The sequence below is a fragment of the Clinocottus analis genome, unplaced genomic scaffold, assembly GCF_023055335.1.
Source record: "Clinocottus analis isolate CAN_PGR_092001 unplaced genomic scaffold, fCliAna1.0.p SCAF_16, whole genome shotgun sequence".
In the NCBI taxonomy this organism is placed as follows: Eukaryota; Metazoa; Chordata; class Actinopteri; order Perciformes; family Cottidae; genus Clinocottus; species Clinocottus analis.
In genome coordinates this window covers 4,932,203-4,952,097 of record NW_027175887.1, presented here as the reverse complement: position 1 = coordinate 4,952,097, position 19,895 = coordinate 4,932,203, and the positions used below count along the sequence as shown (strand labels likewise).

The 19,895-nt window shown below is 43.6% G+C and overlaps 1 protein-coding gene across 4 annotated transcripts in view; it reads right to left on the bottom strand.

The window, feature by feature from the left end:
• Window positions 1-1,542: 1,542 nt before the first annotated feature.
• pvalb6 (parvalbumin 6) overlaps window positions 1,543-19,895 on the bottom strand; it is a 37,302-nt gene continuing 18,949 nt past the window's right edge. The window contains exons 1-5 of one of the 4 annotated variants that reach the window (XM_068578701.1): window positions 11,966-12,007; window positions 3,752-3,817; window positions 3,229-3,361; window positions 3,018-3,127; window positions 1,543-2,286 (exon numbers count right to left, since the gene is read on the bottom strand). In XM_068578701.1, the coding sequence (XP_068434802.1) occupies window positions 2,261-2,286; window positions 3,018-3,127; window positions 3,229-3,361; window positions 3,752-3,812 (330 nt within the window). In that variant the 5' untranslated portion in view covers window positions 3,813-3,817; window positions 11,966-12,007 and the 3' untranslated portion in view covers window positions 1,543-2,260. Of the gene's footprint in view, window positions 2,287-3,017; window positions 3,128-3,228; window positions 3,362-3,751; window positions 3,818-11,965; window positions 12,008-19,895 lie in introns of those variants that run through there. The other 3 variants (XM_068578703.1, XM_068578700.1, XM_068578702.1) reach the window with 3 other exon arrangements.

The window sequence follows — 19,895 nt, the reverse complement described above, 5'->3', positions numbered from 1 at the left end:
AAGAGACACAAAGCTGGAGAGAAAGGACAGACAAATATATGAATGTTTTATCATTTTTGGGTTCGCTTCAGGACTCTAGATGTATATTTTTAGATCTCAGAATAACAAACATCTTGTTGTTTTTAGGGTTGCAATGGTTTTAATCATGTTGACTTTTTCATAATTGGTTCTAGTTTGAACATTTGTATGAAAGTAAGACTGAATCATGATGAAACAATATGTTCATGTAACAAACTGTGGATTAATTGTACCTGGTTTTAAATCATCTCTTCTCTGTGGTTTCTGACTTTTTGACAATAGAAGATATGAGAACGACTTATATTGTCCATTTGGACGTAAATGACTAGGATGTGTTAGTGTACAGTTGATGTAAGATGTGTGTATGTAATTTGTAGCTCAGGGATGGATGCGTGATAAATAATCTTTTGTATTGTCATTGGATTGCATCTCCACTATTTTTCTCTCTCCGTGGTCTGTGTGCACAGAAAATCCATTAATACATATTAATTGCATGACTAATTCACCTCGGAAAATGACTTGTGGAAAAATGAAAATCTCCCCTCGGGCAGATCATGTAAAAGAAAAAAAGAAATAGGGCAAAAAATGTAGTCTGAGCCAAAAACGTGATGAAAAATGCACTGCGTTCATGGATAATACAATACCGTCTTTATAGCATCATATAATGACTTTAACCAATTTATTTAGCTGTTTCTGGTGGCATATTTTACTGACGTCAGAATGATATTTATCTAAGAAATAAGCTTGCAAATAAGTTGTTACCTAATCAGAAATACTGACATTACATCATTAGTTAAAGTCCCTCACTATACTTGAGTTCAATTATTTATTTTGTCTGTAGCATTAAATATTGACGGCCCAATAAACAACTTAATCACGCTGACTTTCTCAGTCTTGAGAGCGACACCGACCTGAGCAGTCTGCTGCCTCTCTGAGCTCAACAGTCTTCTAAGTGATAGCCGCTAAGCTGCAGATCTGTGTTTATTTGCTCAGGCAGTAAAATGGCCTACTAAAGAGGATTCCCGCGTTGCCTGTTTGAGTCCACCGCTGGGGATACTTAACCCAAATTGAACCTCAGCGTGGATCCAATTCTGCTAATGGCCTGACAGCACGGCTCGGCTAAACTAGCACAGCACTTCTCAATAAAGACGCTTCGGCAAGTGGAATCATGCGGCCTCCGCCTCCTTTTCCTCTTTCAGCGAAGCGACACTCACAATGCTCAGAAAGAAGCTCCTCAGTGATGTGGTACACACAGTTTGTCTTCACGCAGTTTCCTTCCCTCCCGCCTCTGCTTCCGCGACACAGCCGACGCTAATGAATACGAACAAATGACGCCGGAGGGTCATTTTGACCTTCTTTAAGAAAACCCCCTTTATATATTACTAGGTTGCTGTCAAGATACGCTTGGCTTGCTCTGCTTGATAGAAGTGGCAGAGAGATGGAGAGAGAAGCAGAGCTGGATTGAGTGAAGAATCAGATAAAGAGCGCCACATCAAAAGGAGAGAATTAACAGAGGAGTCAGTGTTATCGAGGCTTTTTGTTCTTCTCGTTTAATTTTATTCTTTCACAGCTTGACCTCTTTCTTCTTTTGGTATGTTTTACAACAGCTCATTACCAGAGGAGAAAGGGATGGAAAGATAGATAGACGGATGGGAGGATATGGGGGAGGGAGGGGGGAGGGAGGGAGGGATAGGTGCCAAGAGTGAACTCAATGGAGAAAAGAGAAAGATGGAAAAAGGGAAAAGAAAGAACGAGGGGAAGTGAGAGGAAGTGTTGGCGAAGAAAAGAAAGAAGTTAAAGTCAGAAATACAGAAGGACATTAGGGTCTTCCTTTATTTATCCCTATTTTCTTTAAATATCTACTTTATGCTTTAAAATGTGTGGTTTATTCCTGCAGGCATGTTTTATATCTATACATAAACAGAAACAAGAACAGTTTGTATAAAAAGGGAAAAATAAATAGGATGCATTTAGCTGCGGGGACAACTGAAGAGGAGTGTGGCGCGCCACAGCTTACTTCCTATAGTGCAGCATTGCATTTCTAGCGAAGACAGCCGTGGGGGAGAGGCTGAGGAAGAGGAGGGAGAGTAGCGGGAGGCGGCTGCAGTCTGGTGGGCTCGGAGTCGGGCTGGGGTGGTGCGGGGGAGGAAAGGGGGAGGAAAGGGGGAGCCGGCGGGTGTCGGGATGTAGCGGTGGCTGGGAGGGGATCTCGGAGTGCGAGTCAGTCACACCGGGTGACTTTCTATTCTTTCACCAGGGCAGCGAACTCTGCAGGAGAGGAAGAAAAACAACACACACGTCGTCAAGATTCGCTATTTTCTCACTATGTTTAAACAGTTGTTCACAGGTGGATGTCCACTTTATGTCGAGTCTAAACATGTCACCCAAAAGTCACTGATGCTTTGGACAATGCTCATAGCAATACATAAAGTGCACAGTTTGTAGGTAGGGACTTTACACCAATTATCAGGCGGGAAACTGGGGTCAAAAAAAGGGAAGGGTTATGGTGATCTGATTTTCTTTTCATACTGCACCATGCATCACACATGTTTTGTCATAATCCGTGTTTTTCATTTCTAGTAGACAAGACTAAAATGGGAGTTTCAAGAAACAGTCAAATTGGGATGTCATATGTAAAAAGCAGGTTATTTTTCACAGTCACGATAACTTTATTCCGCTCTACGATGACGTAAAACCCATCATGAAGAATTCAACCTTTCACGTAACGAATGTTGGGCACAAGCCGACACGCTCCACTCACGTGTGGAGTGAAAACACTGTGACGCTGCTGCCTGTGTGTGCACAGCTGCGATGAAGAGGACGCACCACTTGTCATGTTTACCTCCACTTTGGCAGTTGCTAATTCCTCTCCCAAACACCGTCATTATTGTCATTGTGTGTATCAATGTGTGTGCGTGTGCGTGTGTTGTCTCCACAATTTTTGCCCGGTGTCTGTTTGTGGGACCTCGTGACGCTCCCACTAATACAACAATGTTTACCATCGACTCCAATCTTGCCGTCACCATCCTTGTCGGCTGCTTTTAGAAATTCTTTGGTTTCCTTGTCCGTCAGGTCCCGGCCATCTTTGGCGAAACCCTTCAGGACGAATCTAACCAGGGACCGAAAAGCAGAATGGATACATGACCCAGAACATTTGTTATAGCCTTGTGGGTTGGTGTGTGTGCGTGTGTGTGTGTGTGTTTCTCTCACTTGAGCTCCTCTTCCTCTATGAAGCCGCTGTTGTCGGCGTCCAGCACCAGGAAGACCTTCTTCACCTCGTCGAAAGACTTGGCCTTCAGACCCACCATCTCGAAAAACTTCTTATGGTCAAAAGAGCCAGCTACTTCACACACACATGCACACACACACACACACACAGGCGTACAAACACAAAGATGTTAATTGTCAACACTTTCCAAAAATGTCTTTACATTACACAAAAACATTGAGTTTTTGTAATAAAAAGGGTTTTAATGTCAGTAATGCAAAAACACAGATTATCTGTCGGATACCAAAATGCTTGAAATGACAAAACATATACACATAATGTGCACTGTTGGCCATGACATAAACCCCTATGATCGTTATAGTACCTGGCAAGAGTTACGTATTTCTTTGTTCTATAACGATAGGGGTATTGCTGAAAGGAGACATTATGTTGGAGATACAGATTGTGCTGGAAACAGCTGCCGTTGGCCAGATCTGGATGTTTCAGCTCGGAGGTTGCCGTTACCTGCAAATGCATCGAGAGCTTTCTTGATGTCATCAGCGTTGAGAATGCTGCTCATTGCCATCTCAGCTGTTTGAGAAAATTGAGATGGAAATAATAGGACAGAGGAGAGAGGGCGACAAAGAAGGAAGAGAAGGTCAGAGGTTAAAAACAAGGTCGCCAGGCAGCAGAGGCAGAGCTCATTCTCCTGTTACGCCGGTGACACTCTGGAAATGCAGCCGGAAACCAGGACGTGAGAAAGCGGTGACAGCCATGGACTGAATCAGTGACCGTCGAGGAGGAGCGACGAAGGAGAGAGAGAGAGAGAGAGAGAGAGTGGGGAAGGAGAGGTGACGGAGCTGGAGGAAGGGGACGATACCGGAGCAGGACGGCGTCGAGAGCATGGAAGACGGAGGAGGCCGTGGTGCTGTGGGACGTGTCCGGACGCAGAGACGAAGGCCCCAGAACAACCAGCGAGGTCTCCTTATGGGCGTCTTGCGTTTGATCCGTCTGATGTCACTCAGCTGTTACAGATGAAAGCAGGGCACCGAGTCAGCGGGGGTTTAACTGGCCCGCAGACGCTGCCGCTGTGTCTGAAATACCGTCGGAGAATTCAGTTGGCCCGCCCGGTCCAGAGAACCGGCTTGGACCTCACGCTATGAAAGGTGAGCCCGGCACTTAGCGGCCCTTTTGGCCTTTTTATCGGCGCGTGTGAGCGAACCCGATCGCTGCATATCGAAGTTGTCACCGGTCCCCCGACTTTGACCTCCTCTCCTCTGTCGCCGCTGCAAACACACACACTTGAAGCTGAACACTGAGATGGGCAAAGACAAAAATAATCTACTGAGGCGCTAAGAAGGAGTGAGTGACATGTGGATTTAGAGGATGCGCTGCTCTGATTTCACTTTGCTTTCTTGTGGTCTGGCAAACCTTAATAGGGCTTTGCTCGGGCCACACATCTCAAGTATGCTTTTTGACAGATGATGGACACTTCACTCAGACTTCCAAACAAACCGCACCTGCAACTCACTGAACACACACACACACACACACACACACACACACACACACACACACACCGTGTTGAGCAGTCAGCTCTTCCCTTCTGGGAAGTACAATTTTGCTCAAGCAAAACGTGCCAAAAGTGACATCTTCATATAAATAGCCTGCTTGGTGGTCCAGCTGCCGCGCTCAATCGACTTTTTCCAGACTAAAATCTCTTGTTGACAAGACTAGTACTCCATCTCTAATGCGATGACATCAGCGGCGCAGAAGCTGGCCTGAAGCGCCACGTCCTTTCAACCAACTCAGACTTTAATTTGGTCGTTATTGTCCTCGGAACGGGCCGTCCTGTAAACAGAGTCTTCAACAGACGGACTAATATCAGGCACACAAACGTTTTTAAGTCGCTCATGAGGAGTATCCAGGAAGAAAACCGTGTCGCACAGTGAGCTTTGAACAGACGAGGGTTGTCAGTGTGAGTGTGGACGGATACTTTGATGGCACATCTGTTCTGAGAGTTGGGAGATTGATGGACATAAAAAACACCTCACATAAAAAGGGAGTTATTTTAGTAGAGAACAAAGTGGTGCACTGACAGACATTGCCATCCAGAGACATGAAAACCAGCAAAACTGCACTTTTGCGACGTGTTCAGGCTTTTCAAGGCCACCGGGACCCTGTGAAGGAGAACGTAACCCCGGCCCGACGGATATGGAACTGCTCTCTGTAGACTGGCACACAAGAAAATGGCAGTTTATTGTTAGTTGTTGCTGTGAAGTGTTGACGCAGCGCACCTTTTCATCCTGGTCTATTTCTACGCCCTGAGCTAAATTCACTGTAGTTTTGTCCAAGACCTAGAGGTCTTGGACAAAAACACACAAAAAAAAACCACACTTACACCTTTTTCTGTTATTGAGGGCCGCTCACTAGATAATAAATGAAAGATCTTTCAACCTTTCGTCTCTGATGTCTGCATAGCAGGGTTGGACTAAGATGTCTCATCGCTCACAGTAATGGCAGAGAATCATCCTTGTACCATCATCATCATCATTATGCTCCCTGATTGCAGCCCATAACGCTGAGCTGGCCAATATCATCATCATCATCATCATTATGATCATCATCGGCCCGTCCTTCTCGGTGGGAATACAGTCCGGGGTGCCTGTACCTTCCCCTGTTGTGTTTTGCTGAATCACGCCTCAAGCGGTCCAACTATTGTAACATCATCTGCTTCATCGTACTGTGGATTTATGTGGCTGCGTATTCACAAAACTGTAAAGGTGTTCATGTGGGTTCTATTCAGAAACCGTTAAATAGTTACCACAGTGTGGGGAAATAAGCAGAAATGATTATTTATCACCTGAATAGTAAACATGTTATTAAAACAATGAAATGTATCCTGGCTGGATCTTTAAGTGGTTTTGATATTCGATGCCAGCAGCAGCTAAATGTGGCGTCCCTATTAGGAGGAGTTCAACGTTGTCTTCCATCGGTGTCACACTCCCCTCCAGTGATGTATGAGCTTCTTTATGGTGTTATCTAGTTCGGTAACATACTGCTGCACACACAGATCAATACTGAACACTGCTTAGCTTGTGTGGCCACACATCCAATCTTTTGTCATTATAAAAGCACAACCTCCTTCTCTGACCTTTACCACAAAGAGGTCCGTGGGGAAAAGACACAATTCGCATGTGAAACGAGGAAGATAAGATTGATTTACGGGGATATCTCAGTCAGAGTGCTGCCAGTGGAACTGTATAAAGTGCGCCACATTGATTTATTTAAAGGAAATTAGGTGTAAAGGACAATTGCATTTGCTGTGGTTTGTCTCTGCGGATGTTTCAGCTCAGTCAGTTTTCTCTCGTTCAATGGTTCAACTAGTTTAACTGCTGGATTCAGCGTCATGTGTCATTCAGTAGGACTCAGATTTAATATTTCAGCAGCCACAGACCGAACGTTCACTCACTTTACATTTCGTACCGAAGTATGTCAAATCATGTTGGCCGAATGAGTGAGAGTCTGTTTATGTAATAAATCATGTTCAATCGTTAAGCTCGAGCAGATGTTTACCAGTAGTCTTGGCTTCGTTAAATTAAACAATATGTTCACTGAGCTTTTACTCCAGCAGTGGGGAACTGTTGAATACTTTATTTGCCTCGTTGTCGTGCATTTAAAATGTAAATTAACTTAAAAAGACTTTGCACCATTCACTTACTGTCGTGATAATCCAGTCTTCACAAAGCAGAATTTAGATTTAATGAAATCCCGTTGTGCAATTTGCGAAGTCGTGCCGGCTGCCCGTGTCTGGAGATGGACGTAGAAGAGTAATGTTACGCTTCTTGAGTTTATTTAACTTTGTTAACTTTTAGAAACCGTGTGCGAATAGCCCCTCGCGCCCATTTTAAGTCCCAGCATGCCCCATTCAGACAATCTTTTGGCATAAAATATGTAATTTTTCCATTTTTGAACCAAACGACACAGTTTTCTTTACTGAAACTCCTTCATAACAGGCCAAGGCTTTGTTTTTTTGTGATTTTTGTTGCAGATTTTGACTATTTAGGTCCTAATCTTTCCAAAAAGGTGTCTTATTGACTGCTCGAGGAGGCATTTTTGGGGAATCTGGTTCATATTGTGCTGGATGGTCATAGTTATGATCAACATCTCTTTTAAAAGGGTTTTTATTGCAAATATATATTTTTTTCTCCTAAGAATTTGCTGAACAAACACATACAATAAACATAAGTATTGGAATTAATGTGGGGTTCTTACGACAACTCAAAGGGAGGGAAAAAGACTGAAACACAGAGAAAAGGAGGTCTGGAGCCAGAAATGGTTGCAATGTTTTCAACTGGTTGAAGTTGAATATTTAGGAGTTGTACAAAGTCATGTGTTATGAATAAGGTGAATCATTTGTGACACGGGGACCCCGTTCCTGTCAGATAAGCATCACGTTAATGTTTGTTTCAGGGCATGGATCCATACACACTGATGTCAGATACGGGACATGAAGCAGCCTAAACACAGAGAGGAAGGGAGTAGAGAGGGACAGGTGACAGCAGGCCTAACGAGGGACAGGTGACAGCAGGCCTAACGAGGGACAGGTGAAAACAATCAGGAGGGGGCCAGTTAATCACACAGGCGGGAAAACACACAAAGACAGGAAGTGTTCTGCAGCGAGAGAGGTGGTGAGTATCAAAATAAAACAGGAAGCACTAAACACGACTGATTTACATGACTAAAAATCACAGGGTGATAATTTATATACATCAGAGGATGATAATATGGTAATATGACAGTAATGTGTGCTTACAGTAGTTCTTGTCTTATGTCAGGCTATTAAGTCAAGATTGATCTTCAATGCATCAAATGTTACATGATTCAATACACTGCACCACACTTCTCTCTAAAACAAATGCTGTAAATATTTTCCCAGCTCCAGAGAGGTTGAAGTCTGCTGCAGTGCACTGCTGATATGATGCATTTATTGTGTGCAGTCGTTGTCTCAAGAACCATCTAGAACGTTCAGACGTGAATTGTACCGGATGACTTTGCTTTTTACCCTTCACTTTTCACTGCACTGACTTCTGCAGTCTTGAAACCATGTCCCTGAAGCGTGTTGTTTACTTCGAGGCTAAACTCACAAGAAATCAACCTTTTGATGGCTGAAGCAGAATGCTGAGGCGGTAAGATATACCACCTGATCAGAAGTCTCAATACGAAACGGAAAATAAAGAATAAAACAAAGCGTGAGCTGACAAAGTCTGGATTCTCTACGGTCAAATTACTGGTTAGTGTTTTTAATAGTATTACTCTTTACTAGTCTGTGTATTTATACATTCATAATATAAAACAAATATCTGGCGATGAAACTGTCATTTCAGGGGGGTCATGTATGTGCGTCATACTGCATGGAGGGAAAAAAGGGAAGTAAGCGAACAATGTGTGACATGCAAATGGAGTTATAAAGGTTTCTGCAGGATACTGATGCTATCTGTCCCTCTGGAGAGCTGTGAATGTACAGTATGACGAACTGGCTTCCTCTGTGGGAAGTCCCATCACCCAGACGGCCTCTTGAGGTGTGGGAAACCTAACCATGCTGCTGGGCTGCCAACAGCTGCATGAAGGTGTGCGTGTGCATGTGTGTGTGCGTGTGCATGTGTGTGTGTGTGTGTGTGTGTGTGTGTGTGTGTGTGTGTGTGTGTCACAGAGGGTGCCAAGCAGACCAGGACGAAGAGGTGGAGGCTTACAGAAGAATGTACTTGCATTTCAAGAAACCCGAGCCTCTTGTGTGCGTTCGGCTGTTGTGTGTATGTTTGTGGGAGAGTGTGTAAAACTCAGAGACAAGGGTAAAAGAAGAAAGGGAGATATTGTGTGTATGTGTCTTTAGTATTGTTGTTCGCTGTTTCTGAACGAGAAGTGAACTCTTGTCCTCTACACGAATGGGCTTTGAAGATACGGTGTGTGTGTTTTTCTCCCTCTGCGCGGCTGCGTCAGTGTACTGTCATTGTGCATTGTGTTGTGGTTCACTGGAGCTTTATGCTGCTTTAAGTTTAAATTGAGTTCAGCAATATTGGGATTTCTTTGTAATGAAGGGCTGAAAAAGTGCGGCTGTTCTTTTGTATGTGTCTTTTGTTACTAATACAAAAACCACTACGCCTGTATACAATATTTAGAGATACAATAGGGTTCATATTATTTTAATATCAGTGGTCTCCATCAGAACTAGGCCTCCATCCATGGTGGAGTTGATAGAAATGACTCAAAGAAAAATCGTTCCCAATTAATAATAAAATAAATATTGTATTTAAATACCATTAAGAATGACTTATTGCATATTTCTCTAAATCCACACGAAGAGACCAGGTACCATAGATGAGCCATTGGTCCTAAGAACAAAAGCTATAACATGTTATTTTTCTGAATAACACTTTGAAAGGTCACATACATACAGGTTCATACATGACATTTGGAAGCAACTCCGGGTTCAGTGTCTTGCTCAAGGACTCTTTGACATGCGGACAGTAGGAGCCCGGAATCAAACCGCCGACATCGTTGCTCGTTAATGGACAACCCCGCTCTCTCCACTGAGCCGCAGCCACCCCATCAAAGGTTCCCCAGTGATTGTCTTCCTCGATAAAAGCTTTTTATCTGAATCGCCACTAATCTGCACAGTTGATCTTTAAATAAGCTGGATGGTTGAATGTAGCGAGCGCCACCTTTTCAGTGGGCATTTCATCGCCTATTGAGCCGTTGATAATGTACAATGGTGTTCATCCAAAAGCAAACACACATGTGCAACCATGCGCACACACACACACACACAAACACACACACATAGTGAGGAAAGACTGGATTTGATAAAAGTATTAAAGAGGCCTGAGGATCATCTGGCTATTATCACCACTGTCCACTGGCTAATCCTGTGGCAGGTACGAAACAGGATTAACCGCACAGTTAGAGCTTGGCAACAACAGCGGTGCTTTGTCTGTGTGTGTGTGTGTGTGTGTGTGTGTGTGTGTGTGTGTGTGTGTGTGTGTGTTCATAACTGCACAGTACTTAATTGCCTTCCTGATTGACTGAATGTAAATTAGGTAATATACGATTTATTTGTCTAACAATTACATTTTTACGGCGCCTCTCTTTCACATGATCACAGCCACATGGTTGGAGTAAACTTTAACTGTTTTTATGTTTTCTAGTTTTGCAAAATGAAAAACACACTGCTAATATTTCACATCCAAACTATTCGTATTGCCAGTGATGCAAATTTGCAACAGTTGGCTGTCTGCAACAGGCTGAGGACCAACTAGCAGGATGTTACGGACCCAGAGCAGCGTCTGCTGGAGGTAAATGGATGTTTAGTTACCGCTAAATGTATAATTGAGTTTCCCTTCAGTAAAATACTCAGAGTAAATTTGATCATGCAAAGTTAATGAGGATTTTATTGTGAAAGGTAAGCACAAGAAGATTGGGTCTGGTCTTCCTTTATCAAGTTTGAGAAGAGGAATAAAGTTTGCCGTCTTGGTTCGGACTACAGACCGCCGTGTTGTGCCGTGGTGTTCATGTCTTCGGCCACGGAGGCCTCTTGTGTTCTCAGTGCTAACCGCTAATAGCAGCATGCTAATATGTTATAAAAAAAAAGACAACGCTTAAGATAAAGAACAGCTGAAGCTGATGGGAATTTCATTAGTTGAACAAATATTCGGTCATGAACAAAAGTACTGGAAAAATTTAGTTTAACCTGGTGGTGGCACTGGAGCAAAAGTCGAGATCCCCAGAGTTCATCCTGGTGAGAACATGAATGTCTGTAGGAAATGTCACGGCCATCCATCACTGTGTGCAAGAAGCCTTGCCGTGGTTATTCACTCCCACCAACATACTGTGGGCACCACTAAGATTCATAATCTAATAAGGTCACAAACTCTATTGAGATGACTTTGCAAAACACACAAGCGCTGCGATGAAAGCGCTCTTTAGCGTACCGCCTCGATACACATTTGCATAAAATATTACCAAACACATTATAGATGTAAATTCCATTTAATCTGCCATTAAAGCAACAGCGTCAAGAGTGTTTAAAAAAACCAAAACATACATATTTCATTGTGACACACAAACAAAATATTATGCGTCCTCGTTAATTAACTGAGACTGCAAGCACTTAAAGTGCCGTATGAATATTCATCGTGTTTAATGTGTCTGCTGTATGCGAGACCTGCGATCAGTCAGGGAATCAGAAATTCATTCTCAAGAGGAGCTTCATGCCTGCATCAGCATTTTGACAAAGTTACACTTCCCTGGAGCACGGGCGGAGACGTATTCAATGGGTGTAATTAAAATTTAACCTTGAACGATAACGCAAAGCAAACCCTGCAACAAAATGGTCTCTTATTTTGGAAGCCGAGGCCGCTATCAGAGCGTTGTTACCTGGTTGATACACCGGCTCGATCGAAATCTCAACGCATACGATGAAGAAGCCTGACAAAGAAGGTGCATTGCATTTCTTCACACATTTCTCGAGCTATCGCCTCTCCTATTGGTTTCATCTATCACTGCATTTGATCACAGATTAAGAACAGATCAACAACTGTAGATGTTGATATTAAACACCCTCTTCCCTCTACTTCTACGTTGTGATAACCCTCATCCTAAAACGTGCCATCTGTTTGTCTGTTTCTTTCTGGCGAAGCTTTGCCCCTCTAACTAACATCCCACATATATCTTTGGTCTTACCAGTTTAATTGATGACTGGTGATGAGATGGGAGAAGGGCCAGAAAGGTGCAGGAGAGACGTCCAGTAAAAAACTCACAGGCTCTGCTCCTTCTGTTTTATACGTGTCCTCTACAACTATTTCGGGATGAAAAATGGGCGTCCAGTCCTGCACGGGGTTGGTGATGTTGGGCTGCTCAGGCCGTCCCCCATCGCTTTCCTAACTGCACTCATGCTAATCAAACATTACTAATAATAATCATCAATCTCCACCTCTCACAGCAGCCACACTTCATTTCTTATGCCCGCCCCTCCCTTTCTCCAACACTCCCTCCTTCCTCCACCTCGTTTTCTCCCACCTCCCACCCGAGAGACACTCCCTCTGTCCTCTAATCCCCCTCTGATCTGTTTCTCCTCCCTTCACAATCTCGGAGAGAGAGAAAGAGAGAGGCTCTTTCTCTCTCTCTTTAACTTTTCATTAGCACTTTTAATTCTCATCTACCACTTCCGCCTCTCAGGCATTTAGTATTGTCAGTGACAAATGAGGAGTCCCTGACATCCTCTACCTTTATCATGAGTCTCTACCTTCTTACTCTTACATTAGATTGTACATGATCATTTGCAGTATTGGGGCTCCTTACTTTCAAGATGTCAATAGCTGAAATGACAATTGTTGCTTCTAGATTGTAGCAGCGGTAGCTAGCCAGCTAAGGAAGCTGAAGCTAAAGTTGTGTGGACATGATGACTGGATATATTTCACCATGCTAAAACACATCTGGGACAGCAGCTTCTACGCAGCAGCAAGTCGTTCTTTTTAATGACGCCACAAATGGACGTGACCTGGTTGATGATGATGCGCTATGGTAAACAGTAAGCTAATGGACATGTTCACTCACGGTTTGGGCCCATTTCGCTTCAGGGATTGAAATAAAGTGTGTTGGCTTTAAGTGTGGGAAATCAATAGCTTAGATGAGCCGAGATCCAGAAAAAGTCCCCGGTCCACTAAGCAGGACACAGTGGCCCTGCGGAGGAAAATAATCTGTACGGGGCCCCGATGCTCTTCATTGCTACCTAAACAATAAAACCCTCTGGCATCGCCAGGCTATACGTCCCTCTGGGACAGTGCAGCCTTCCCACGAGGCCTTCCTGAGGCTCACTTATCGACGTGAAGTGACTATAGATCACAGCAACATCAGCTGTTTCCACCAGTGGTATTACAGCAGAGCCGCTCACGCTGACCTTTAGGAAGGCTTAAAAGGGAGAGACTGACGCGAGACTTAAGGGCTACTGTCCTGTACGTGAAGGCCATAAACAAGTTTTCTTGGGAGAGATGGGTGTGTATTGATTCTCTGTGTTCGGTGCTGCGTTCTCCGCTGTGGAGCGACTGTCAACAACGGGATGAGCTCAATTAATGTCGAGGTATTAATTCATGAGACAGCTATCAATTTTTAGGATAGACATTTATCATTTTGAAGGTGACGAGGATTCATTATCTTTGCAACTTCATCATGAAATGTTCTGCAGAAGTCGAGCAAACACTTCAAATTACTTATGGTTACTGACAGACAGTTTAATGGTGTGTGTCTTCTCCCAGGTATCTGGAGCACAACATACTTTATGAAATAATGACATGGCTTGATCTGCATAGCTCTATGAAACTTGCCGTCCTTTCTCGTTCTCTTTCTCTCTTTCAGCACTTTGCTCTGTACTCCCTCGGCATAACTGCGCAGGGACATCACTCCCAGTCCAATTCACAAACCTTCCCCTCCAAGTTCTCAATCTTTTTAACCATTAGAGGCCCTCCTCTCTTTCATCTGGTATTTCATTTTGGTGCAGCATCTTGTGACACGTTTTCTCTCAGCTCCTTCTGTTCATTTGCTGCGAGACTCTTCTAAATGTATCAGAGGGGGACGCCTTGCTCCCATGATGCACCATGGGAGGGCGGAGGGGGGAGGGCGGGTGAGAGGAGAAGGTGAGTCCTGACAAGCGTAGCCAGCAGGGAGATAGAAAGTGGATGATGAAAGAGGAGGAATTAAAAGAGGGATGGCAAAAGGAGAGACTCAAAAGAGAAAAAGAGAGAAGTAAAAAGGGAGGGTTGAGGCCAGTGAAGTGGCAGAGGGCGAGAGGTTGACAATGGATCTCATCAGGGAACGCTGGTGTTCGATGACGCATAGACGGGGTGGAGGGCAGGGAGGACAGAGAGAGAGAGAAGGCCAGATGACTGAAAATGAGCTGGAGGAATTCACATCATGGGTATCTCACTCACAGCAAAGAAAACCATCAGGGGTTACTGCCGGAGACAAAATCGAAACCTTTTATTTATCATCCTCTATTCTCATATCAATGGTTAAATGAAAACACAAAACCACATCAGAACAGTTGTCCCACTGCTTCATAGAAAACAAACTCCTGGTCTAACCTTTTTTCTATCACAGGTTCTGAGTAACACATGAGATTACGTTTATATTACATTCTCTCGCTGAGAACAAAGGAGAGTTATTCTCCAGATCAACGATGAGGATGAAACAAAGTCCCGGGAGGAGGAGGAGGAGAGAGAACAAGTGATGGGAATAGGAAAAAGCAGAAGACAGCACAGCGGGAGATGCTTTTGAACCTGAGTCCAGGTAAGCCAACATGATGCAGACACATTGGGAACCTATTTTGAGGGTAACATGAAGAGGCAGAGAGAGGAGTGGGATTCAAGCCATCTGGTTTCTGCACAGTTTGAACAGCTATAAATGTCACATTTCTATTTCAATGTCTAAAAATAACTAGATACGAGTTATGTGTGGTGTTGAGTTGTGTCCTTACATTATCCCAAATGTTTCTAACCGTTTCCAAACCTAGAGACCCGTCAGTAACCTTTAACTTTGATCAAGGTCACGGTGCGTTTCATTTGGTCGCCATGCAATCAGGTCGAGTCTCCTTGCAGATGCGTCAGAGATAAAACCTCTTCGGGTAACAAAATGATATCTTGTGTTTTTGAATACTTTGCAGAAAGTATCAGAACGATAATGAAACTAATCGTTGAATTTTCTCTCATGTCTTGGACGTTCCTACATTCATGGGTCTTTTACAATCAGAGCAATGGAGTTTCGTAGAAAAGGTGTCTCCCTGAGGGCTCCGAACATTTGCTTACCCCTGTTCTCAAAATAAAGCAAGTCCCTCGGCCTTGACATAACAGCTCAAGAGTCATGATGTTGTCATCTGTCTGATATCGTCTTTGCAGATGATATTCTTGTAGGTATGACAAGCTGTACTCTGATACTCAAACATCCAGACTATGTCCTCATTAAGAAATCTACATAACTATGTTTCACTCCTATTTATATCACTGATATTAGCGTGTACTGCCATTCATCTTCACTGACTCAACTCTCCGCTCGCTCCGCGCCTTGTGTTCGGTTACTATACACACATTACTGAGGCAACTGGAGTCGCTGGATAACAACGTGTGCGACATGCCGAAACTGCAAATAACACAAACTGATGTTGCAGGTCTTTGACTTCACTTGTCCTCCACACTGTGAAGGTCGTCTTCACGAGTCAGGAAAAGGCTTTCTTTTTCTCCCATCTTGTCAAGTGGAGCTTTTAGAACTAAGTCAGCATCTTTTTGACACACTTTTGCATTCAGAGAAAGTCAGCCAGCTGGATTCATTTTGTTCAGAGTGCCAACGTTTGTGCAAAGTGACAGGCGTCATACACACAAACATGCTAGAGGGAGGAAGACATGAAAAAGAAAACAATTGCGTCGAACAAATGCTGAAGTTGAGTCTGACTGTTGCCCGCAACAATAGGAAAGTATTTCTGAAATAAAATATTTTTGATTTGATGCTTGTGGGTACATCATGCCACGGGCCGTTTGGGGTTGCTTCAGTATGTCAATCCTGTGAGGAAATAGACTATTTTACTTCATGCAATCAACAAATCAACTCTATGTGTCGTGTCAGAAAAAATCCTTTTTTTTTTATAACTCAAGAAATATGTGACTCACACTCACAGGTAAGTGTTTGTGAGAGAGAGACAGAGACAGAGGGAGGGGGGGGGGGCTGTTATAAGGTATCATCTCTATATTACTCTGTCCCAGCAGTTATCTGTCCATTTGTCTCTCTCACTCTGAAGAAGGTGCAGATTGAAATAAATGTGTGGAATAAGACAGACAGAGATGGATGAAAAAATAAAGAGGGAGAGAGTAGAAGAAAAGTGGGAAAGATGCCACATGCCGAGCAAAGATAGATAGATAGATAGATAGATAGATAGATAGATAGATAGATAGATAGATAGATAGATAGATAGATAGATAGATAGATAGATAGATAGATAGATAGACAGACAGACAGACAGACAGACAGACAGACAGACAGACAGACAGACAGATAGAGGACATGGTACTTGACAGCAAAAATGAGAATGAGACAGGCAAGGAGAGGAATGATTTGTCTGTTAATAGGAAATCCAATCCAATCTCGTTTGCTGTCTGTTTCTGTGTGTGTCCGATGTGTGTATGTTTGCCTGATGCTTGTGCAGCTTAAACATTGTTCTTTCTGCATAAAGATTAGAGCATCTCGACAAATACCCCCCTCTTACACCGTATAATCAGATCCTTTAGATGCAAACGAGGCAGACCTCGCTGTGGGGCCTGCACATATCAGATGTACAAAGATACCACAGAGGACAGAAAGACTGATTGACCTGTCCGTATACACGCAGAGGAGTGACGCATCGAGAGGAGATGGGAAGGGGAAAAAGAGGGGGCGAAAGGCTGCAGGGGGAGAGAAGATTCGTTTGAAAGTGCTTTAGGGGAGAAGAAGTGGTCGCATTGTGACAGATGAGTGTCAGACGTCTTTCTATGCGTCTGCCCGTTTCTCTGGACGATGAGATCTCTATCAAAGCCATCAACAGCACCTTTATCACCTTCATCTTCATCACTGTCATCACTTTATCTCGGCCGCCATCGTTGATGTGTTAATGTTTTGGCGCTGGCTTAGCCGGCCGAGGCTGCAGACTGCACACATAATACAGAACAGCGACACTAGAAGATGAGGAGCCTCCGCTTCAAGGCACTTCTTTGACAACTTATAATATCAATAACTTATTAATATTGTATACATTTTACCATCTGTACTACGGTGCTTAAGTTTGTCTTATAAGATCTTGGGATGTGGTGACACTGGTACATACATGTTAAACTCCAGGGCGAATAGCATGAAAAGTCAGATCAAGTCATCCAAACAGGTCTCTTTCATTGAAGATGTTCACTCAATCATGTCCATTCAGGTGGAAAAATCTTAAATCGACATGTCTATGGCCATTAGCGCTGCTGTGAGGCTAGCACCTTGAGCTAAATGCTATTTGCGGCATGCTAACATGCTCATAAAGACTGAGCTAACTTTTTTTTAGGAGGTATAATGTTTATTATTTTAGCACAACAGAGACTACGGGGGATGTGATTGGTCCGCAGGTGTTTTGTCATGAACCCCAGATTAAAATGTTCGACCTGATGATGAAGTTGAGGGGTCATCAGATACATTACATTTGATGCAGGGGGCGATATGAACGTGTCTACCAGATTCCACAGCAATCCATCCCATTGTCAGCACATTGCACTCAAAAGCACCAATGTCAGCAGAGGGATGGCGGATATCCAAAGCAAAAACAAAGAAGATAATCAGCTGAAAAACACAGTTGTGGTGGTATGAATACAGACACACAGAGCCAAAATAAATCTGAAAATCACCATGCAAATGGGTATAAAAACACAAACGTGCCAATACATGGACAAACACACACACACACACCGGGAGTGGTGAGGCGAGCTACAGCCTGAAGTGCAGATTCTAGATGAGAAATGGAGGAGGGGGGGGGATTGTGTTATTCGCACAGTATCTGGTGCCGGCCCTGGCTGTCAGAAGAGTGTGAACCCCGACAACAGGTGTCAGAGAATAGTTGAGAGCGACTTCAGAAGCAATATGAGCTCCAGCACCTTGTGATGAGAGTTGGTGAATATTCAAAGACCCAGAAAGAAAGGAGGAAAGAAACCAAGTTTCAGAAAAGTTATCCACCAAAGTAATACATGAAGTTAGAGTTAAGGTTGTGGTAGATAGAGCATTGGCTGAATTAATGTTGATGATGAATATCAATATGATAACTTCCATAACTTCAGCCAAAAAATACACCTAACACCTTTTATTTAATTCCTTCAATGTCTTCACTAGATATATTGAAACTACAAGCGTCGTACAACTGTGAATACAACTGGAGATGAGATTTGATAGCTGGATGTGAAAGGAGTTCATGAGAGCCATAGCGGCCATTTTGTAAACCTAGAATTTAAAAGTCACACAATGCAGGAATTGTTGCTTCCCGTTAGTAGACACAACATTCAAAGTTGGCCCCTCCTGCTGAGAGAGAGCAGAAGCGCACATCACCGAGGATGCCAGAACGTAGCCGAGCGTACCATCTGCAGCATCTCGTTTCGGAGCCAACTTATTTTCCTGCTTCGCGTTTCACCTCACAATTTTTTGCGTTTTTTTCAGGCGCTTTGTCCGTCTTTTTTTGCAGCCTTTTCTTGGATGCGTAAATGCTACTCGGTGTAAAAGGCTCATGCCCAGGGATGTCTTAAACTGCAGACTGATTTTTTACGTCATAATTCAGATCACATTTCCTCAACAGGCTATTGTCCGCTGTGCAAACACAATGTGAATGTTGTTGAGTAAATGTGACAGCGGGGCAGTGAGAGCGCTGTAAAGAAGTCACATATTGTAACCGGAGGATTTCCTTGATCTGTATTCACATGTGAATTAATCTAAATGACAAAACATGTGGATAAGCAACTGTCAGGCATGCAGCTTCACTGCATTTAAAGGAAAATAGCTGATGGGGGAAAAGAATGCGCACGTGCAACACACACTCACAGAAACCCACTTCTCTCCGCTGTAAACACCTCCACAACGTGTACGTGCAAGTATGCCATTATGCACGTATACAAACGGCACGTATTCTAAAAATGGACAAAAGAGGGTTTGACCTTGAAGTTCGGTGTGCACGGGGAAATGTGTTTGCTATGGTATGTGCGGGAAGTGAGCAGTAATTGAATTTGAACAAATAAATAGCTAATGTCAGGCAAAAAAAAGGGAAAATCTCTTCAGATTATCCCACCCTTAAATCCTCTCAAACTTGAATCACGCCAGCAGCAAATGGCCACATCTGCACATTATGATAAAAAACCAACGACGGCTGTCTGTCACAGACGGCCTGACGTCGACGTGTTCCTTTTGTTAATCCAAGGGCGACGTGCTGTCACCACACTACTAGATGCTGCACATTATAAAAACATTAGGAGGATAACAGGGCCGGGCTTGGTGGAGAAAACAGCACATGCTCTGCTCTCTCATCCTGCAGATGTCTGAGTTTATTTACTCTTTATGGCCAGCATAGGTTTCAGAGCCATTCCTCAGCGGATGGGCCATTAACACGCATTATGCTAACCGGTTAGCCGTGTGCTGTGAAAGCCAGCCGCAGTGCAGTTGAAATCTAATTTAAGTCAAGGACTCGCTCGGGTGAAGGATTCTCCTGGACAACATTGAGTTTGAAGACAGAGAGGAAGGTCTTCTATCATGATATCCATCAATCAGTTCAACAGCAGATTAAAGCCATCAGTGAATATGAATGGGAGGTTGTGTGTTAGTGTGTGTGTGTCCACATTATTCTGAGCTCTTTTGTTCATGTCCATAAGGCCCTCACATCTGTGAATATACATGTCTTCAACGCATGTGTTTGTGTGTCAAGAGACATTGATGTGTCAAGAGAAGTGGATTCAGTGTTGGAGGCAGGTCCAGTTCATTCCTATGAAAGTTGCTCGGTCAGTGGTGCATGAAGCCAAAATGGCTCAACTGCAGAGCGATGAGATAAACGGATCTTCCCCCGCGCTCTTCTGCTTTAAATGGTGCCCAT